At 42.7% G+C, this 22,985-nt stretch overlaps 1 protein-coding gene across 2 annotated transcripts in view; it reads right to left on the bottom strand.

Moving 5' to 3' along the window:
- Dock8 (dedicator of cytokinesis 8) overlaps window positions 1-22,985 on the bottom strand; it is a 204,080-nt gene that overhangs the window by 120,189 nt on the left and 60,906 nt on the right. For both annotated transcript variants that reach the window (XM_021151299.3, XM_029472365.2), the window contains 3 exons: window positions 19,360-19,431; window positions 6,589-6,712; window positions 4,823-5,038 (listed from right to left, as the gene is read on the bottom strand). In XM_021151299.3, the coding sequence (XP_021006958.1) occupies window positions 4,823-5,038; window positions 6,589-6,712; window positions 19,360-19,431 (412 nt within the window). The remainder of the gene's footprint in view (window positions 1-4,822; window positions 5,039-6,588; window positions 6,713-19,359; window positions 19,432-22,985) is intronic.

The following is a 22,985-nucleotide window of genomic DNA, read 5'->3' on the forward strand; positions in this document are numbered from 1 at the left end:
TGGTATCCTGAATAGGTGCTAGAGGCTTAAAGTTGAATTATAACTTATATACACATACACAGCTAACATATGCTGACAGTCTAGGTGTAAGACAACTGAGTGGTGACAAGAGCTACCAACCATCGAGTTCTATCCCAACTTTACATTTAAATCTGGTATCTTAACTGTGTTCCTATTATGCCAAGACAAATAATGTTCCTCTTTAAAAGCTTTAATTCACACCCACACAGTAGGCTGTCCAACCCCACTGTGCTAAATGCTCACAGGAAGCCAAAACACTGGGTCATTGTCTAGCTCTCTTTTCCTAGGCAATAAACGGTCAGGGTTCTCTCACCCCAATACAGCTCAGCAGTGCCCTTTTCCAGTAGCAGTTGTCACCTCAGGGTAAGTCTGTATTCCCTTTGGTGGGATGACCCAAGTGGTAAACTCACCCCCACTCCACCCCACCCCTTCCCTCCAGCTCCCATTGAGTGTAACTACTGACTTCCCCTCAGCAGAGGTGAGCTGGGTTCCTGCAGAGGAAGCTGGGACTGTCAGCATGACCAGAGCAGATACCTCTGCAGGGAAGACCCACTCTTTGGGGAAAACATCACACTTAGTATTTCTCAAGGTAGCTTTGGTTTGAATTAGAACTTTTAAAATATTCTTTTTAAATAATCATTCGTTGAGGAAAATTTAAACACATAGAGGTAGATACACTAGTAAAAGGAGCCACCATTTTTGCTCCCTTGGCTCCAACAATACCAGCTCAGGCTGCCTGGTTTTGCCTATACGCTCCCTTGCCAGTTCCTCACATTTAATACTGGATTGTTTAGAAGCAAGTTCCCACACATCAGTATGAAGATATGAAAGTATTACAGTACACATGGGAACTTTTAAAAACATCCGTAGTAACATTATTGACCTAAAGAATAAATCTAAGTTTTACTGTCACAAAATATTTTGGTATCAGTTTGCTAAGTCAGAATTCCTAAGCGCCTTATTTCTGAATTTATTGAGGCTTCACGTGTATCAGGAATAGGAGACAATTCCCAAGTAGCAGAAGGAGGAAATAGGAGGCTTTAGTGGATTCCTGAGGTTTTCATCATCCTGTGTGTGTGTGTTCATGTATGTGCATATGTGTTTGCCTGTGTGCGTGTGTTTATGTGTATGGATGGGTATATGTGTGCTATGTGTTTGTGTGTGTTTGCCTGTGTCTGTGTGTTTGTGTTAAGAGAAGAGAGGGTGGGGTGAGGTGGGGAGAGAGAAAGCATGGTAGTCCTCCATTTGCTGATCCTATGCATTTAGTGGCCAACTCCACATCTGACTCCTGTGATTTTGTTATGAGGTCCAGTGAGTACCCTCCTCCTCTGTTTAAAGTCTTTTTTAGTTGGGTTCCATCACTTATAACCAATGGACTACCAATAGGCTACTCAGTGATGTGGGGTGGAAGAAGGCCATCTTTGTAAGGATTAACACAGAGGATGCCTATCACAGGATGGGTCTGAATTAGGCAAGGGCTTACATGGTGAAAACTTGGTAGCTAAATCCTTTGACCTTTTCTACAGCCTCTTAAATTTTCAATGAAAGAGTTTGCCCTTCTAATGTTCTTTACTAGGAAATAAAATAGTGTAACATAAATATCTCGTGTCATTAAAAATATCAACATTTATAATTCTTTTAGAGGAGACAGAATTCACCTCTGGGCCATAGGACTGTCTCAGCAAAAGTTCAAGTGACCAGCACAAACACTGTTTCTTTGAGAATGACTTCAAAATATTAAAGGGCGGTGTAGAGGCTCTCAAGCATTTTACACATTCCAGTTTACAAGTGGCTTGGTATGCTAATTACACCACATTCCTCTCCACTCAATAAAAGCAGCCACTGGGACCTCAGGTAAGATAACTTCCAGCCCCCATCTGAATTTCTGCACTGTCTCAAAAGCCATAAAACAAAGCTCCACACACAGTTGGTGGTTCATTCTTGGATCCAGTTGGACTGGACATCCTCCCACTCGGTGCAGGGAGACTCTGACGGTGAACGTGAGTCATCCTCCTGTCCCCTCCTGCACTTTCTTCTCTCACGGGATGGCCACCACAGTGTCTTGTGTTACACCAAGCGTCTCCATCATGGAGATGGGCAGAAAGCAAGGAAGTAAAGGTCAAATCTGTTAGATCCAGTATTTCTTGACAAATCTGATTTTTTTTTAAAGTCTTAATGTGAATAAAGTTGAAACATTAGAAGAACTGACTGTTGAAACACAGACGTCTGTGTTTCAACAGTGTGTGCTACCACCCGGTTGTTGTATGCAGGCATGTAAGCAAGCACTCAGACTGGTAAGGCCTCTGCTTTCTCATTTAGTTCATCTGCTGAATCTTGAAGAAATTGCTTAAATACTTCCATTCTTAGACCCTAGTTCAAACAAACTACAGTGATGATAATATTGCCCAAATTCTTCCTAATTAGTTTTAAAATAAATATTTAAAATTGATAATAAAATTATATTTATGGGATAAAATGTGATGTCATATGTGTTCATTGTAAAAAGATTTTTGTTTATTTGTCATTTGGTTTTCAAGAGAGGGTTTCCCTGTGTAAGCCTGGCTGTCCTGGAACTCGATCTTTAGACCAGGCTGGCCTCGAACTCAGAGATCCGCCTGCCTCTGCCTCCCAAGTGCTGGGAGTAAAGGTGTGCGCCACCACCAGCCAGCAGCAGCAGAGTCTTATGCATTACCTTGCCAGTTTATCATTTTGTTTGGTGGTAAGAAAGTTAACTTTACTCTGATTAAAAATGTATACTACCATATCACTAATAGTGCTTCCATACAGTAAAATCCAGGGTTCCCGTTTAACAGAAACTTTCTTTCTTTTGATCAATATCTCTCCCTATCTGTCCACCCACAAGTCTTAGTCACCTCCTCTTTACTTTCTCTTTATGAAATCCTCCCCCATCCTACCCCTGTGTGTGTGTGTGTGTATGTGTAAAGTATATGTGTGTGTGTATGTGTGTGTGTGTGTGTGTGTGTGTGTGTGTATACTTGCCCATGAAGGTCATGGGTCATCATTAGATATCTTCCTCTCTACTTTAGTTTTGCGTGATACTCTTTCACTGAACCATTTCGGTTAGATTGGCAGTGACTCCAGGCTCCATCTGTCTCTGTGCCCAGGGCCAGGGTTATAGACCGGCGCCACAGTGTGCAGAGTCATGGAGGTGCTGGGGTCCTTACACCTATGCAGCCAACACTTTACCCACTGAGCTGTCTCCCTAGCCCCCCCAAGGCACTTACTGATTTATTTAATGAGGAGCAATCTATTTTCCAATGTGTCAGCTTACTCTTTCACTTTTCCATTTATTTGTTTGTTTGTGCTGGGGGCAGGAGGCGGGGGAGGACAGAGAACAACCTTTGGGTGTTGGTCTCTGGGAACAGAACTCTGATCATCAGTGTGCTCCATCGTTCCGGTCCCAACCTACTTACCTTTAATCTGCTTCAGACAAAACTGCAACTAAAACAAATAGCTCAGAAACTAAGAGGATTGGAAACTAAAGATAAAAGAGAAGTGACTGGGGGTGGTGGTGGGGGTGGTAAAAGCAAGCTGCCCTGCTCCCTGGTCATCAGAAGTGTGCAGGCAAGGGATGCTGAGGGCTTGAGGGACTGGGGTGGCGCTGGATGACAGTGCTGCCATGGATTTGATGCTGCATCTCCTTCCTGCTGCTTGGTGTGGTTTCCTTACAGGTCAATGGGAAGTAAATCACAGGGAGTTGGGTGGGAGCTGAGAGGTCACAGGAGCAGCAGCCTCAGCGGAGTGGGTTCAGGCTTTCTGATGTCTTGCTTGATCCAGGGACCAAACTTCAAAGATTTACATCTATAGACAGGTACCATTTATCTTTCACGCAAAAGTCCCCCAAATCCTATTCATTTTTGTCATTTGTCCGTGCATGTTTTTATGAGGACACCTGGGCAGGCGTGTGCCTCAGTGGGGATGTGGAGGTGACCGGACCATTCTATGGAACCAGATCTCTCCCATCACTTTTATGTGACTCTGGGGATCCGACTCAGGTCTCCAGGTTTGCCTGCTAAGCACTCTTGTCCACTGGGCCATCTCTCTAGCCTCCAGCTCTTGGTTCTTGCAACTGAACTTTATATAAAACGTGAGCATCAGAGACAGGACAGCTGTCTGTCCTGGGGAGACCCGGGAGTGTAGGGATCCTGACAGACAAAGGGAAAGGCTGAAAAGAGCACACAGCACACAAGGAGTCAAAGCACAGAAGGCTTGAAAGATGAGTGCCTCTCAGGCCATCCAAAGTGCTCCAGCAAGTAACCGCAAGCAACGTCTAAACTGCTCTGGGCCAACTTCAGTAAATGAAGAGGTGGGAAAACAGGATTCGAAAGCTTCACACACTAGGAGCATGGCTGTGATTATCTCTGCCCAGAGCGTATTCAAAGCAAGTGTCTCTACTTGCTCATTAGGGCCACGGGGGAAACATCTTAACAAAGCACTTAATAACACCAAGCTTTAAGCAACAGTGTGTTTCTGTTGGCTTAGTTGTGAAACACACCCCTAAGTAACTGGACAGTTAGCTCTGAATGATATACTGTATGCAGACCCTTGAAATGTTCAGGAAATTAAAGTACTATGAAAATTCTAGCTAGTTATTGCTATAGAAATCCCATTGGTATGATGATAAATAAGGGGCTCTCCAATAATACAAGTGTGCTGAAGTGAAAAAGAGCCACACAGTAAGCATACAGATAGTCACGCTGTTCTACAGTGTCAGAGAGCAGAAAAATACTTGGATTCCCTGTTGTCACCAATATCCTCCCCTATGGAAACCCTCACTCACCTCATCCACGGGCGGATAGAGGGCGAAGAGCTCAGCCGGCCGATTGGTCTTGCGGGCCTCCTCCTTCTCCTTCTCAAAGTCCTCAGCGCTCACAAGCTGGAGCAGGTTTTCCAGCCGCTCATCAGGCTGCAGGCTGCGGAGGTCGAAGTCACAAGAAGTGAGGGGGCCCTTCCCAGACACGTCACACAGCACGTTTAAGGGACGACGGGGTCCTGTCTGTTAGAGAAAACAATCGGTCTATATGAGGGTCAAGATTCTCATTTGTCAATGAGAACTAGACTCAGGGATGCCTCAAGGCTGCTCCAGTAGGGGTCTACAGAAGCTCCAATCTCAAGGAATTTCTGTTTGTTTGTTTACTTGTTTTAACAAACGGAAGACTTGACAAAACTGTGTTTGGCTTTCCGGTGGGACTATCCTGAAGTGCGACGTACTTTCTCTCCTAGAAGCAGGTCATTCCTCACCAGTTAGGTAAGCCAGTCCTGAGCAGTGATTTGAAAACATCACTGTGTTCCTATCAGTCATTGGCTGAAGCCAAGTCTCTTAGGAACTGTGCTCATGTCTCAGGCTGGAGCAAACAGAGCTAGGACAAGGCACAGCACAGAAGAGCCTGGACTTCGAATGGATGGAGGGACATTTTTCTAATCAGCTTCAGAGCTTGAGTTTCGAGACTAGAAAATAACTCTAAGGCGCCTTCAAAAAAAAATGTATATACACTCTAAGGCTGAGTGCTAGGTTTACAAATACAGACATATGGGATTGGGATACACGTATCACAGGATTTTAGTAATGGTTATGGGAGCAAGCATCAAAGAAAAACCACACCAGCTCGGCAACAGCTTATAGGTGCAATGGAAACTCATCCACCCCTGTTTTCTCTGTTTTCTCACCTACAACATCGGCCTGAGGGATGAGCACACCAACTTAAAAAACAGTGCATCATTGCTAGCTCTTCTACATTTCTGTTCTAAAATACACACAGCCTAAAATACATCATCTCAGTCATCTTTTGGTAGGGTTAAGTACTTTCATTCTATAGAGCAACCATCCTTTCTTTCCATACGATTCTTTACATCTTGTAAAACTGACACTCTGTACTAAACAGTAACTCCCCGTTCCTTCCCAGTCGCCTGGCAACCACACTTGATGCCCCATTCTTCCACAATGGACACTTGATTGCTTCCATCTTTTGGCTACTGGGAGTAATGTTTCTATGGACATGGGTATATGCAGCATAAACTTAATCAACTATTACCACCTTATGAAAATAGTGGGAACAGCAGTCATAGTAGCCAGGATTTATTGGACACTAGGCATTTATTATCTTTTCACGTTCTGACTCACTCCATACTCATGTCATCTCATGAGATACTTAGTGTCATCCTTGGGAAAACACTTAGTGTTTTCCAGGGAAGAAATTAAAACCCAGAGACGTTAATGATGGAGCCCAGGGATCACTAAGAAAGGCCAGGCACTCTGAAGATGAAGGCTTTGACTCATCCTGGCTCTAACAGGGAGGGGCCTACTGTCGGTCTTTTCCCCAGCTATAGCCCCTTCACTTTTTCCATTTTAATCACTGTGCTTTGGGGTTTCTATTTGAATCCTGGTTTCTGCAGCTAGCTACAAACCAGTTTGAGGAAAACAGTCACTGACTCAATGGTGGAGTTCCTCCTACTTGAAGACTTTTATTCTAGTTTTTAAAAACCTGACAGCACGCCTTGGGCAGAGCCATCTGTCACCTGGTAACCGTGTTTGTTGACAGGAAGTACCTGAGTGTCCGGTTCACTGCACTCCAAGGTTTCTGACTCAAACGTCTGCTTCTGAAGCGACTTCTGAAAATCTCTGCGAGATCCAGTCTTTTTAAAGCTGCAAAACTCTGAACTTCCTTGGTTTCTTTCAGCGTTGGCATGATTTGATTTGGAGGGAGACGGGGAGCAGGAGAGAGGGAGAAAGAGGCAACGCATTAGATTAAAAATAAAGTAACGACACAAGGGGGGAAGCAGCGCAGAGGCTCCACAGAGGATGACTTGTGAGGCTTCCATCAAATGACGCACCCAGCCCTCACACAAGGCTCTGTTGTAGCCACATAGGAACTGGCCTCCTGGCTGGCCCATTATGAAAGGCAGGGACGCCTGGGAAAATGCCATTGGTAGAGGTGTGGTCACTTCAGCTGTGGGGCACTTGGCTCCAAGCTCAAGTTGAACTGTGACTGCAGTGTAAGAGGCTGAAATAAATCTAGCCGTGTGCAGAAGCAGCAAACAGAGAATGTTTCAAGATAAAAATAGAGGAAGCCATTTCAACTCCACATCAATGTTCTTAATAATGAGTAAGAAAAGGAGGACACCGCGAAGGAAAAAATATACAAAAATAATGTATGCACCGACATTCGTTGCTAACGCTCACAGACCCACTCTGGAAACTTCAGGAGAACGCTGTCTACGGGATGGGAATATAGGTCAGGGTCAGTGGTCAGGCTCTTGCCCAGCATGCACGAGGGCCTAGATTCACTGGTGTGTGTTCCCATTCTCCCTCCCTCCCTCCATCCCTCACTCCCTCCCTCCTTCTCTTTTCTCCTTCCTGTCTATCTCTCTGTCTCTGTCTGTCTGTCTGTCTGTCTGTCTCCTCCACCACCCTCTCTCTGGGAAGAGTCTAAAATAGAATGGCCAAGACAATTACTGGAGAAGTAAGACCATGATAGAGAAAGCAGAAGCTCTAATTTGTCATTTCAGAGCTATGGAAACCAACACATACATTGCCTATTTTTCTGACTGAAAGGCTTCTTGGAAAACGTATATACACACCTAATTTGTGTGCTTTATTTTTTTTAAAGAATTTTATTTATTTTGTTTTATGTATATGAGTGCTCTATCTGCATGAACACCTGCATGCCAGAAGAGAGCATCAGATCACATTATAGATGGTCATGAGCCACCATGTGGTTGCTGGGAATTAAACTCAGGACCTCTGCAAGAGCAGATATTGTTTGTAATGGCGGAGCCATCTCTCCAGCCCATGCTTTCTGTTTTTACTGTAAAGACCACAGTGCAGGCTGGTAAAGGGGCATGCAGTGAGGTTAGAATTTATTAGGCAGGTCAAATAGCCTACAGGTAAAGACAGACCTGTAGGAAGCTAGCAAGGATTCAAACACCCTTTGTAAGGCTCTGAAAGGGATGGGCACTGCAGGAAGAGAGAGAGGGGTACAAATAGCAGGTACTAAAGGTTCACTGTGTTAGGTATGGCAGTTCGTTGTATTAGGTATAGTAGTTCACTGTGTTAGGTGTGGTAGTTCACTGTATTAGTTAAGGAGGGAGGAGATGCCCCAGTGCTTTAGCAGGGAGGCCAGGACTTCTCTTGATTTTATGGTGCTCAGAAAACAAAAAAAAAAATGTTTTTGAGAAAAAGTGACAAAAAGTCTTGAAGCTTTCTACAAGAGCAACCTGGCAACTATTCTAAGCCTGGGTGACTATGACTGGTGGCCTTCACTGTCCCTTGGCCATTTGTGTGCCCAATCCAATCTAATAAGGCTGGGTAAAAAGCAGGCTGAATTAGGAACTAAAAAAGAACAGAATGACCATAAACAAATAAGAATAAGTACTTAGGAAAAAAAATCAAGAAAAATGACTATAATAATTTCTGATTTGGCATTCCTAAATATCTGAAAACAAAAATGAAAGGTGTGTGTATGTTTGTGTCTGTGTGTGTGTGTGTGTGTGTATGTGTGTGTATGTTTGTGTGTGTGTGTGTGTATATGTGTGTGTGTATTTTTAGTTTCAGTTGTTCTGAGTTTGTAAATGAAGAGTCAATGATAACTAACCAACATTTATTTTATAAAATTTACTGTCTTTTAACAGAGCTCTTTGGGAAAAGACCCGTCCTTAAGTCTGCCAACTTCTTGAAAGTTATTCTCAACCAGCAAGTCTAGGGAGCCACATGGAGGGGATGGCAGTCCTTGGTGCATAAAGGAAGAAAACACCCTGGGTGGGTAGCAAGGTGGGGCCACAGGAAACGGTGCTTACCACCAAGACTTATGGCTTGAGTCTGATCCCTGGAACCCAAATACGGGAAAGAGAGAAGTCACTCCCGCAGGTTGTTTTGTAGCCTCTGCCACACCCTGTGACCAGTTCCCAAACAGCCACACTACTCACAAATAAATAACAGAAAAGGTGAAAAGAGCTGCGGGTGATGTAGTCCTGCACCTTGTCTACTTGAGTAGACACTACTCTACTACACTGTGAGTGGTCTAATATCCCGGGAAGAGGAAATAATTAAACTAAAGTAGTGGCAAATATAGGCAAATAAGAAATATTGTCTTGCAATTAGACCCAAATGAGAACACACTAGGCCTGTGGTTATTAGCTCTGTAATGCCCTATGTGGAGCAGGAAAAAAAAAAAAAAAAAAAAAAGACTAGATACTCACAGCAATCCCTCTGAATCCATTCTAACTCCCCACGATGGTATCTACAGTTACTTTTTTAGGACCCAGGCCCTCTAAAGAGAACTGAATCTAAGAACAGGTTCAGTTTATAAGCTCCTTCTCAAGGAGAGATTAGATTTATAGAGAAACAAACAAACAAACAAAACAAAACTGGAGAAGCAGCCAAAAGACCTACATGGTGTTGCTGTCTTAGCAACCAGAACTGCACTCTGTTAGCTTGCCTTTTTCCCCCATCTTATAAACTACATCGATCTCTAAGAGTGTCTACTTATAAGCAAACACACACACACACACACACACACACACACACACACACACACTTTAGCCTTTGGGACTTGTCCTTTCGAAAGCAGTAAGACCATTGTGTTCAGGTTGGAGTCAGAGAAACGTTTCTCTCCTTCCTCATACTCTTCAGCATCCACTTCCCCATCTTAAAATCTCAGAAAGTCGAGCCGGGCATGGTGGTGCACGCCTTTAATCCCAGCACTCGGGAGGCAGAGGCAGGCGGATTTCTGAGTTCGAGGCCAGCCTGGTCTACAAAGTGAGTTCCAGGACAGCCAGAGCTATACAGAGAAACCCTGTCTCGAAAAAAACCAAAGGGGGAAAAAAAAAAAATCTCAGAAAGTCACAGTGCTCTTCTTGGAAGCAGGGGTAATGCTGGCTGGGGAGAGGCAGGAGCTGGCAAGCACAGAGGTGACTCATTCCAGAAGTGCCAGCATGGAAGGAGCCACCACTGGGTAGGTAGTGAGACCGCTGGCTCAGGGCCTCTGGCTACAGGCATCTCAGCCTAGTTGTCCCACCCTGGCAACCGACTCAAACAAAGCCAAGTTCCCATTGCGCCCGTGTGAAGACACAGGAAGATGGGGAAATAGGCAGACTGGGAGAACAACTGTCCACACAGAATGAATACAGCCATCGCTTGCCAAACTCTGTCTTAAACACCTTTCTTACACACTCAGAAACGCCCCAAACCCAAAGATTTCTTGAAAGTGTTCTCTTTAGAGGCCAGAGTATGTAGCAGGCAGAATCTGGCTAAGTGAGAAAGGCCTGAACTCAGATGCTGATCTGGGCAGGTGGCCTCATGTCGCTGAGCCAGTTTCCTTGGGTATAGAAAAGGGGACAACTGAAGTTCATTTAAGAGTTTATTGTGAGGATCAGAGAATAATTATGTCCTCTTCTCTCCCATCCCTTCTCTCTCCGGCTCCCTTTCCTTCCCACTTCTTAAACACTCTCTCTCCTTTCTTTCCTACTCTCCCTATACAACTAGGTGTTAAAACCTTAAGATACATTGGAAAAAGGCAGCCATCTGTCTTGGAGGTGGAGAGTAGCCTGGGAAATCCAGAACTGGAACTCGAATTCAGGATAGGGTACGGAAAGCATTTATTATGAAAGTGCTACCTTCACAGAGGGGTGAATTGGAGTCTAAATAGTGCAAGGAAGATATCTGAGCATGGGCAGCCAGGAGCACGCCCATCACTGAGCCCGAGCCTAATAAAGAAGCATTTATAAGAAGGGACACCTGACAGGAGGTGTCAGGCTTGGGCATCCTGGTACTGTGTCAGTGCAAGAAGAGGCTCATCTGGGTAGGGGTGACAAGTCCAGTGTCAGAATCAGAATAGGAGGAGGGGGATGACTGGGGTGGAAGAGAATATGGGTAATGGGTATACAGAGGAAGATCAGACAACTTAGTAGGAACATGAAGGACACGGGAGCCATTTTTTGTCAAACAAAAGAATTAAAATATCAAAGGGAGAATGCTAAAGCAAACACTGTGAAGTCAGATGTCCATGCCAGCAAGAACTCATGGTTTCCACTCTCTTCACTGAAAGTGCGTGAAGAGGAAAACCTTAGTAAAAATGAGCACACTTAATATATACAGCTTGGCTGCTGAGTACCACAGCCCACCAAACCATGGCAGCCTCTGAGAGCCACTGCTAACTCTAGGAGGAAGACGGGGAAATCTAAGAGTTTCTGGAATATCTCATGTCAGGGGGGAAGAATGCCATCAATGACTGCTGGGGCCATGTAAACAGGACATAGGGGTCAGTCAAAGAGCATGGCTCCAGTCAGACTGAAGATAGTTTGACCATTGAGATATGCATCAGACATGAGTGAAATCATTCAATAAAGTGGAAAATTATAGATCCATATTGATAGAAAGAAACTGAAGGTTTGATAAGGAATGGGATATCGTGACAATTAAACCCAAAGGGAGGACCATTCTATAAAATAGCTGGCCCATAATTTCATAAGGCAGAGAAGTAAAAATATATACTGAGAGTGTCTTCTCATGTGAGCAAGGCTAAGGGCATGGGGTACTTAAGCACACTGTGCAACTCAGAACTGGATCCTTGAAGGAACATTCTTTGGCCATTTGATGAAAAATGAAATCTGAAGATTAGTGGTATTGAAAAATTTATATGTATTTGCAGAATGTGGGGGTTATATGGCAACTATCCAATGGCAAATGTACTTGTTTGTAACAATTACACACTAATGTAGGCAGGGTGGTGGGGATATCAGGTAGGGAACCTAGTCTCACATGATTAGTGGTGAGGAGGAAGGGGGTCTTCGTTCTATATGTACAATTTTTTTTTTTTACAAATTTGAGGTTGTCTCCAAATACAAGGAAAGCAGTGTGTCAGACACTTGGCGCTGTGGTTGAAACTACAGGGACCCCAATCAAGTCCCCTTTACCAACTCATACACAGTTCTGCAGCTGCTGTGAGCTTAGCAATTGTCAACTCACCTTACCTTCCTGTCCCCCAGGCCAACCTATAACTTTGGCTCCATGGTGGTTATAAAGATTGGCATTGGAAGACAATAGTCCCATACTTCACAGTAGGATAGCACGACAACTTTCCAGTCGCGTTCCTCTTCGCAACACTGATGCAGTCCAAGGCTAAATATGATCCGAGATCCACCCCCATCCTCAGCAGACTCCACCCCAGACTTTTTCTGAAGACCAACACTTGAGAACCACAGGCATCCGAACCCCTGCCCTAGCTTCTGCTTTTAGGGTTCTGCTAATGATGACAGTTACACGCCAGCTGTCATCGTGAGCATCCGTGACAACACTGCTAGGCTGATGAATGCTCTCTAAGTCCAGACACTTACTTCACAAACACATTGAAGGCTCCTAGTATTTCTGCAGAATGACTTTGTTTTTGGAGGGGATCTGTACTTTAGCTGTCAGAAACAGGGGTAGAGCTCTGCAAAGAACCCATTTTAGCATTCCACTTGTAGGATGCTACAAAGCCCTGAATGAGTCTGTTGTCCTGATTAAACTCATGGCACCCTGCCGCTCCAGGTTTTAATGAGATCCTCGTCCGTCCTACATGTACTGCTAGGGTGGATACTTGCTTGTTAAGTTTCATTCATTCTTTTCATTCGTCAAATGTTTATAACTTTAATTCTCTTGGGAATAAGGTACCAAGGAGAATACATACAGTTGGGAGCACCTGGCCCCAATGAAGTCAGTCTACTATAAAAGCTGCCACAATGGCCTGGGAGGACACAGGTAACCAGAACTTAATGCACACTGACACAAAAGCTTCCAGGGAAATATCAACAAGACGTTTTAACAACTCACAGAAGGCTGTGTGTGACAGCTTCTGGCCACCCCAGCGAAGGCTTGGTAGAAGAAGCCTTTGACCAGGGCCTCTGCCGAGGAGGTCTAGAGCAGACTGTGATGGTGTCCCCAGCCAGGTTACTGCTTGTTAGTTACCATGTAGGCTGATGAGCCTGGCTTGCTCTCCATGCTTTAAGAAAGCAGAGCACCTTGACAGCCGGCACAACAAATGTGTGTCATAATAAGCAATTATTGATCGGGGAGACATTTTTATGGTGTTTTGGGAGTAACTGAATTATAGGCACTGAGGTGTTCAATTTTTAATTGTTTACCAGTTCACTGGGAGTAAAAGTGGAGCAATAAAACAGATGATGCCCTGCTCCTTGAGGTGCCCACTCTCCTTGTGCGTGACCTTCCTGCAGCATCACCTTAATCACTGGGGATGAAAGATAAAGTCCAGGGACTTTTATGATGCTGCCCATAACACCCATGAAATGTTTCACTGTCGCTATGGATAATACACCAAAAATAAACAGCACGTAAACACATTTAATCACTGGAGAGTTTGACTCACCACCACGTCATGAAAACACTCTGAAGTTAATCACCCCGGCTTCATTTAGAGAAAACGACAGGGGAAATTGCGCTTAAAATCCCTACTATCCCCCCAAAGGATGCTATCAAGCATAAATCGGCACAAAATGATGAAGGCACATGAGAACAGGATAAGAAGTGAACACAGCCCCACATGAATCATCCCTTCTGTGCCTCGTATCAAAGCACACCAAACACAAAGGACTGAAAAACTGTCATCTTCATATAAACGTGGCAGATTAGGCATGGAACATAGAAAGAGCTCTATCCAAGGAGGCCTTGCAGTCTAAGAATCACAGGTAAATAGTTCCAGGAAAAGAATATAATTTCTGGGCTTGTGAGATAGAACAGTAGGTAAAGATGCTTGCTGCTAAGCCTGACCTCCTGAGTTCAATGCCCTGGGCCCACATGGTGGAAGGAAAGGGCTTCTTCCTGCAAGTTGCTCTGACTGACTTCCATATATGTGTATGCACACAAATGCACACACACAGACACACACACACACACACACACACACATGCACGTGCACATGTGTAGAAAAACAGAAAAAGGTGAATATATTTCTACAAAAAGAGATCATGCATTTTACATAATTCATTCTTTCCCTTTTGAGTGATAAAAATAAGGCTAGACCTCTCTTTTGCCCTTTACAGCAGCACCATCTATCTGATTTAAACGTGCCAACGACAGGACTTGAGTGGCAAATGCCCACAGAGTGAGGAGAGGGGGAGGAGTGGCCATTATCGTGCACCTCTGCCCATTAAGTGGAATTCAAAACCATTACTGGAGAGAACAAGGGCATAAAAAACTATCTCTAGACTTTACAGAGAGGTGTAATAGCAGCCAGGAGATAATTGAGGGATAAAGGAGCTGACGGAACCAGTGCTTGACTGCATGGTTTTAAATGACAAAGATGTTCATGGAAGGCAAAATGGCTTCACTAAGATCAGACCTCTCTGCAGAAAGCAGGCTGCCGCCCATCCCCAAAGCTCAGAAAACTATATGGTGTAGTCTGAGGGTTATTTCCTTGATACACTAACTGGAGTGTCTTCACATTCTCTTAGAATGTCATAGAAGTAGAACTACTTTCTGGCTGGCTTACTTTACTTAGCATAATGAATCTGGTGTTGTCTGTGCAGTAGTTTAAATATCCAATCATCTTGCTGAGTGGTATCATTGTCTGCACTTAGCAGAGTTTGTTTTCTCATTACCCTATTGAATACATTCAGTGTTGTGTATAATGTTGGCACCTACAAATAAAAATGTTATAAGTATTTGCATACTTTTATATGAACATATGTTTTTGCTTCATTTAATCAAATCCCTAGAGATGGGACTTCATGGTATGTATGGGATAATGTGTATATATAGATATTTTACATTTACATAAATATGTATATATAGTTGGGCTTTTGGTCTATAGGAATAAGATCCAAATATATGAATGGTAGAAGTAATCAGAACATATTAGATGCATGGGTCTCTTTTCTACCTTCAGAAATAGTCAGTCATGGGTAGAGCAAATGTTCTAGAATTTTTCATTATGGGAAGAGGAGACAATTACATATTCATCAACAGAGAAAGAACCATAACTCATGGGACCTTCCTGTCCTCTGAGGAAATCAAGGCAGTCTTTCAAAAAAAATGGCCTAGTTCTCTGAAACAAGATGATCTCAAAGATATTATTGAAAACTATGATATATGCTTATCACTTACAAAAAGAGACATCGGTGAGACATGAGGACTACAGGTGGAGACCATGGGGATGATGGAGACAAACCACAACCAGTCAAAACAGAGTTGTGAAGTCCAGTTCCAATGGATATATCTACAAAACAGCTCCCACGCCTAATGCCTAGGGAACATTTCAAAAGGCATGTGAAAAGACTGTAAAAGCCAGAGGATCAGGGAATTTGTTATAAAATTTGATCTCTTAGTAACGTCAGAGCTACTACCCCCCATAAAGTCTCACCAACATGACTGCCTAAACATGAGCTGACAATGACATCAGTAGGCATGCCAAAGTGGACAGGAGAAAGTCCACAGTGGCTATGACATGCCTAACAGATGATGGGAACCAAACACAGGGCCTCTGAAGAGCATGGGTACTCCTAACTGCTGAGCCACCTCTCTGTGCTATGGACAGGAAGGGGCTCATGAAGCCCTACTCTTAGCTAAGGAACTACTGTAGCTGATGGCTGCTGGGAAAGAGAATCCTTTTTCTTAGGGACGTTGTGGCTGATACATTGCCCATGCCCTGGTTGATCCACCCACATCCATGTGCATACCATCAGCACCAAATGGACTGAGTGGTAATTAGAGCAAAAGAAAAAGAAAGGAATAAACGTTGGAAGGGGTTTCCTTAGCCGGGGAGGTGTCCAGGGGAATAAGGTATAAATATGATCAAGTTACATTGTATATATGTTTGACTATATATTACCAAAGAATAAATTAAAAATATGTTGTTTTAAATGCTGTATTGAAAACATAGTAGGTGATGAGTGATGAAGGGTGCCTGGATTTTCCCCACGAATAAAGCATTATGGGTACACACAGTGAATGAATGACTCCTGGGAGAAGTGTGTGTTGGAAGAAGTTGAGTATGAAATTGTAATTTTCATACTTAGTATTTCAGATTCCTAGTACCAGAGAATCAAATGTAGGGGTAGAAAAGTTGCCCTTCTATAAGACACCAGCCAAAGACTGTCAGAAACTGCCAATGAGTGTTGGAGTTGGAGCCTTATCTCTGCCCACTGGCTTGGGTGAAGAAGGAGACTCATCCAGGACATGAGTGCGCTGAGGAGTCAGCCAACGCTAATCTCCATCCCAAGTCTGCTCGACAGACTAGAAACAGATATTGGTTTCATAAGAGATAACTGCATGGATAATCATTGCTTCTGAAAAAGAAATGGGACACGCATCGGAACAGAAATAACACTCGAGTTGGCTGAAGGTCAAGACCCATATTTTAATCCCAAACCAGACATTTAAACATGACACCAAAGATAAAAACCTTAAGGAAACTACCAATATGGATTTAATTACATAAATCATCTCAAGTGTTAAAATATAAACAATATCTAAGCTATACCTGGTAAGGAACTTATATGGTGAAAGGTGCTGGGGAGATTACACAGCAATTAGAGCATTTGCTGTGAAGGCAAGAAGATCAGAGCGTAGATTCCCACAATCCACCTAGAAGTCTCAGAAGGTGAGGACAGGGGATCCCTTAAGCAAGCTAGTGACACTGGCCATATTTGTAAACCCTGGGTTTGATTGAGGGACTCTGCTTCAATGTGTAAGATGAACAGATAATTAAGGAAGATTTCAAACACCAACCTTGTGCATCTTCACGTATGTGCATACACAATCACACACACACACACACACACACACACACACACACACACACACACACACCCCATACCATTAAAAGGAAAAAAAGTTTGTTTGTGTTCTGGTTTTGGTTTTGGCTTTTGAGATAGGGTTTCTTTGTGTAGCCCTGGCTGTCCTGAAAGTCACACAGTAGACCAGGCTGGCCTTGAACTCATAGATCCATCTGCCCCTACCTCCCAAGTACTGGGATTATAGGAATGCATCATCATTGCCCCAAAAAGGAAAAAAAAAGTTATCTAAGGTTTTACAAAACCAAATAGCTCAATAGAGTTGTTCAAATTTCTTAAGTAGTACACTAAGGAAAAAATTACTGGTGGCCATCAAATATATGAGGAAAAAATGTTCAATCAGATAAACAAAGAAAATGTCAAAAACCTTTCACAATTCTTTCACAAAATAAAGTATTTTATATTTGCTAATATTCAACATTTAATTCATATATTGATTACATCTCTGGTCTATTATTAAGTCTTAAATTTGTGCATATATCTTAGGCACAGAAATTATAGTTTTTCCCCATAGGGGAAAAAACAATAAATGTGCACAGGGCTTTAGGAGAAGGACATTGCTACACTGTACAAAACCTAAGTACAAAAACAAAAACAAAAAAATTAAGATTTGCCTAAACATGTGACACACATACACCAACCAATCATTACTTACTGTGTTGAGGAAGAATAATTAAAAATATAGACAGGGAATCTTCCCTTACTTTGAAAATTCAGGCTAAAAAATAGTACTAGAGTTTGATGTAGTATTTATATAAACATACACAACCAAGAGATTTGATTCAATGCTGGTATATCACTGTCAAGTATGCTTATCTACAAAGAATGAAGTCCATTCATTTTGGTTTTGTCTCTCTACAGTTTCTAAATTTCTACCAGGAGCATTCTAAAGTCTTTTTTTTTTTTTTAAGTAAAATTTGCGGAAGACAGAAAAGCATCCCGAGAGTCTGTGCTGGTGGGAGGAGGGGCAGGCTCAGGGGTTCAAATAGAAAATAAATCTGAAGACCAAATTTAGTCCAATGGACCTTTCTGTTTATTGCTCCTTCTTGGATTTCTTTTTTAGAACTTTAAATACCCAGAAAAGTACCTCTGATGATAACATTTTGGAGTCTGAAAATAACTTGTTCTGAAGTCTCTCATTTATCAGAAGCAGGGCTTAATCTTATTTGCCTGGCTGGCGAACTTTGCTTTCCACTTGCGTTCTAAGGGACCACGGACTGGGATGCAGCTTTGCCATCACTACCTTCTAGGAGTGAGTCTCTTTCCTCTGCAGTTACTGGAAACAGGATGCATACTTTTCTTTACTAAGAAATAAAAATAATCCAGCACAGATTCAATGGCGCACTTACAGGAACTGGATAAAACCCAATGCCAAGAGTCTTTTTATCTATCCCTGAGAACAGTAATTCCTACAAGTGTCGGGAGAGGGGGAGGCTGCCTTCCGCAAGCTGCTTATGTCCCAGAGGCTGACATCTATCTAGTGTGTCGAGCCTCAATCTGTAGACCCCTGCAGCCTACTTCCCAGCACACACATCCACATATATGTGCACATGGACACAGGGTGTGGATTCTGTGTGTTCATATGCTTCTCACGAGACTGTGCTGTGAAGGTCATGACCATGGAGACAGACAGAAACTTCTGAAAAAAAAAAAAGTCATAAAATGTTTGATTAACCCAGAGATAAAAATGCTCTCCATGGAAGACTAGCAAGGACTTTGTTTTGGGGGGTCACAAATTCCAACGGCATCTTTGAACCTGAGGCCAAGTTTCAATTCATTAACTATCTTGTCTCTAGGAGTTCATCAAAATAAAAAATGAAGATTAATAAAAAAAAAACCCAGAAAGTCAGTTTGTTTGTTTTTATGAGACATCGTCTTGTCCTGCTGCTCAGGCTGGCTTTGAATTTTTAGGTCCAAAGTATATCCTCCTGCCTCGGCTTCTTGAGTAGTTGTAACTGTATGTATGCTCTTCTGTGCCTGGCTAACTCTATCTATTTATAACTTCTAAAAAGGCTCTACTCTTCATGTTTAGAATGTGATTTTCTTCCCAACTGAGTAGATAAACAGACTGCAGTACATCTGTACAACGCAAGATTTTTTTTTTCAGTGATAATAGAAAACAAGGGATGAAGCCACAAGGGGACAAGATGAAGCAAGCTGAAGTCCAAGACCATGAAGAAGACTGGCACAGACCAGTGAGGGCTGGAGCAGAGACAGGTGGAGCGTCAGGACTCTCACAGCAGCAAAACCCTTTTGTTTGATGCTGCAAGGGCAGAAGCATGTCATGCTTTTGTCAAAGGCCATCAAGTATATAGCTCAAAAAGCAATGGCAGGACTGGAATGTCGCCCAGTGTGTGTCCAGCACAAATGACGCTCTGAGAGGGAGAATATGGGAGATCTTAAAGCTTTCTGTTCAATTTGTCTGCAACCCTAAAACCCCTCCAAAAAGCCATTTCATTTGAAAAAAAAAATCAATAGTACAAAATTTACATTTATATAAATTAGCATTTATATATAAAGAGGGGATAAACTTACTTCCGGTTCACAATCAGCCACTCTCGAATATAGGTCTGAACACAGTCTCTGACGTGAGGATCCAGTTCAACTCTAATTAGGTGAAACATAAGATAAAAACAAGTTATTACTGGGAAAAGTGATAAAATAAGTCATTTCCACAATCAAGCGACACACCCCATCTCAAGTCTGTGTCAATAAGAACGTTAGGGATGTTCTTGCCCACTCGTTTCAAGTGTATGGAGTATTCCCAAGGCAATGATACTTGTGTTTTCATTAAACAAATATGTTGTTGTTTTATGCTCTGTTGAGTTTCTTTGATATAGAGAATTGCTAAAGTACATCTGTGCCTGAAGGCATTAAGACATTCCTAGGGAGAAACAGCTATAATTAAACACCAAACATGAAAAATAGGTTCAAATAGTTATTTCTAACAGTTATTTTATTTTCTTTTGCTTTTGTGTGATTTTTGTTTGGGCATGTGTGTTTTCCATTTAGAAAGCCAAGAACAGCTGCCTTGGGCTTTGGTGGCTTTGAAGACTTAGTAAGTGTTGGATTTCTGTCATACCTGTTGAGGAATCCATCACTAGAGATATATGTTTCACAGTCTTGCAATCAGAAATAATGACAGTATAAAGCTCTTGGTATTGTTAGAAATACATTAGTACTAGACATAAATAGGCCTAAGAGCTAAAAGATTCTCATTTGACTATTTTTGCAATTATAATATATTATTTTCCCTTTTCCTTCCTCTGAACTCTCCCATGTTCTTAGTCAAACTCATGGCCTCTTTTTCTTTAATTGTTGTTATACCTATAAATGTATATGTGTGTATACATATATATGTTCATAAATACAACTGTCTCAGTCCATATAGTGTTACTTGTTTATGTATGTTTTCCGGGATGGCCATTTGATATTGAATAAGCGATTGGTGTGCTCTTCCCTGGAGAAGATTATTTCTCTGGCTCTCAGCATTCCTTAGCCTCCTGCAGTTCTTTGTCTAGGGTTGAGGCCTCTGGGCTTTCTCCCCTTCCATGTTTCACTATAAGTCTTAATTTTTGCATTTGTGAGACAGGGATGGAATAATTTGGATGTTGGATGGCCTCCAAAGGCTCACCTGTTGAAGTCTTAGTCTCTGGCATGACATAATTGAGAAGTGGTAACTCTTCAGGATGGGGGTAGACCAGGCTGGCCTCGAACTCAGAAATCCGCCTGCCTCTGCCTCCCAAGTGCTGGGATTAAAGGCGTGCGCCACCACACCCGGCCAGGATGGGGGTCTTATGAAAGGTCTTGAAGGGGACCGTGGGACACTACTCTCTTCCTCTCTGTCTTTTGCACCTGGCCATGAAGGGGTCACAACTTACTTCTCTGCTATGGTCTCTCATCACAATACTTTGTGCTACTGAATGGCCAAAGCAATGCAGCCCAAATAGCCAGGGGCTGAAAGCTTCAAAGTTGTGAGCCAAAATAAATGTTCCCTCTTTTTAGTTGATTTATCATGGATATTTGTTACAGTAAAGGGAAACTGGCTAACACAAGGAGGCAGGACGGAACTCACCCATGGAACTGTTATCCATCCAAGATGAAATTCTGCAAAGGCTAGATAGGAGATCTCTTAGCCCTGACTGCCCAACCCTCAGCTCCATTCCTCATTGACTCTGTAACCTGATGCATTCCTATCATCCAGCCCTTCTCTGTCTCAGTTTCTTCACCAGCAAGTGCTGATGTAATAAGAGGACCTCCTTCAGAGAATCACGACGAAGATTTGATGCTAACACACAAAGTGCTTGAAAGGGTGTCTGGTGCACGGTAAGAGCTCTGTGCTAGCTAAGACTTAGATAACATCACTATGTACTTAACATGTCTCTATTCAACAAGGCAGACACTGCTGTTCTTCTTGTTGTACAGAAGAAGGAGGTGTTATGGACATTAATCCAAATCATAGACCAAATGGCCAAACCAGGACCTGCAGGACCTGCAGGCCCAGACACATAACTCCCACTACTCAATATAGCTTCTGAGGGAAGCACAGGACAGTCACTTAGAGTCACTAATAGCTACTCCCATGGTAGCCAGAATGCTTTCCCTGTCTGCCTTTCTTATTACAGAAGACTTTGGCAACAACTGAGATAGTACAGGCTGCCTGAAAGTCATCAGAGAGGTAACACATTCCCTGTAAGTCACAGCAACAAAATGGTATCTCACCTACCAAAAGGCTCTAGAAAAACCTGCCTTCTTTATCAAAATTTTAAAAGTCCTTCTACCTCTAAACTTCCTGTATTCTATACCAGTTCTTCTAAGATTCTGGCCACATTTAAAGATAAATATTCAGACAAATAAATAATATAACTCTACCAAAGATGAAGATGTGTTGTCAATATTCAAACCACACTTGAAGAAATGGGCTGACACTAAGAAAACTGTTCCCCAATAATGACAGAGACCAGGTTTTTGGGAAAGGAATATTTGTAACATGGAGTAGAGCTGCACACATGGCTAGCTTGCTGTGTGAAGGAAAACTGACTCAAGAAGAGAACGGGACTTTCCATGTCCCAGCTGTCAACACCTGTGCTGAAACACAACCTAACAGAAACACCTCAGAGCAAAGAGGGCAGGCACCATGTCTCATACTCTACTTTCTGGGACTTTCTGGGAAATACTCGAAGACTCAGAATGTTCAAGGGAGCATTTTGGTTTAAAATGAATGAAAATTAAAGGCACTCGCTATTTCCAGTGAGGAAGGGGTGTTCATCCTACGGCTGCTCATGTTCCATTCAGACATGAGTCTACGGTTGCTGGACAGCGAGCACTAACGTCCACGCCATGCTCAGCAACGCAGCTCTAAACAGTTATTTGAATATTCATTTTACACTGCTTCTGCTGTGTCTCCCTTATATGAAACTTCTGTAGAGGAAGGGAGTTTCCCTTCCTCATCTTTTAATCTCAGAACTCAACAGATGTTCAATAAACGTACACGGAAACTTAAGTTACTAATTTGATCCAGGCCTTTGTACAGAAACAAATAAAAAAATCTTAACAATTCTTTTACATTCCTTTATTTTATGTATGCTTGTGTGTGTGAGTGTGTGTCTGTGTGCATACATGCATATGCACATACACCTATATGTGGCAATCAGAGGACAATTTGAATGAGTCAGTCCTGGGAAATGTCTTTCCTGCTGAGCTATTCCTGGCCCATAAAATGCTTTTGAGAGAGGCATTTCCATACTTGTTATGAGCACTCTTGGCACTCTGTAGATAGAGACCATGAGGCTTCTTGAGGTCATGTGACTAGCCCATGGTCACTAAGCTGGCACCCAGAAGTCCAATTCTAGGGCCTGTAATCTTCACTTTTTTTGGACTGTCCCACCCTGTTCCACTGCATCCCTTAAACTGTGTCTTAGCTCCCACAGGGCTTTCCAAAGCCTTTGGCTAAACCAATTTAGAAATCGTGTACATCTGCCTACCATATGTGAGGCCTGTGCTAGGTCCTCAGCACCACAAAACAAGCAAACAAACAAACAAGCAAACAAACTCTACATCTAGGGAGCAATACTATATGTACTATATATTTTAGTGGATTGAGTAGTTTTGCTCCTTTTAAAATGTGTGTGTGTGTGTGTGTGTGTGTGTGTGTGTGTTGT

Source organism: Mus caroli, unplaced genomic scaffold (genome assembly GCF_978045245.1).
Source record: "Mus caroli unplaced genomic scaffold, Mus_caroli_1 scaffold_20, whole genome shotgun sequence".
Classification (NCBI taxonomy): domain Eukaryota; kingdom Metazoa; phylum Chordata; class Mammalia; order Rodentia; family Muridae; genus Mus; species Mus caroli.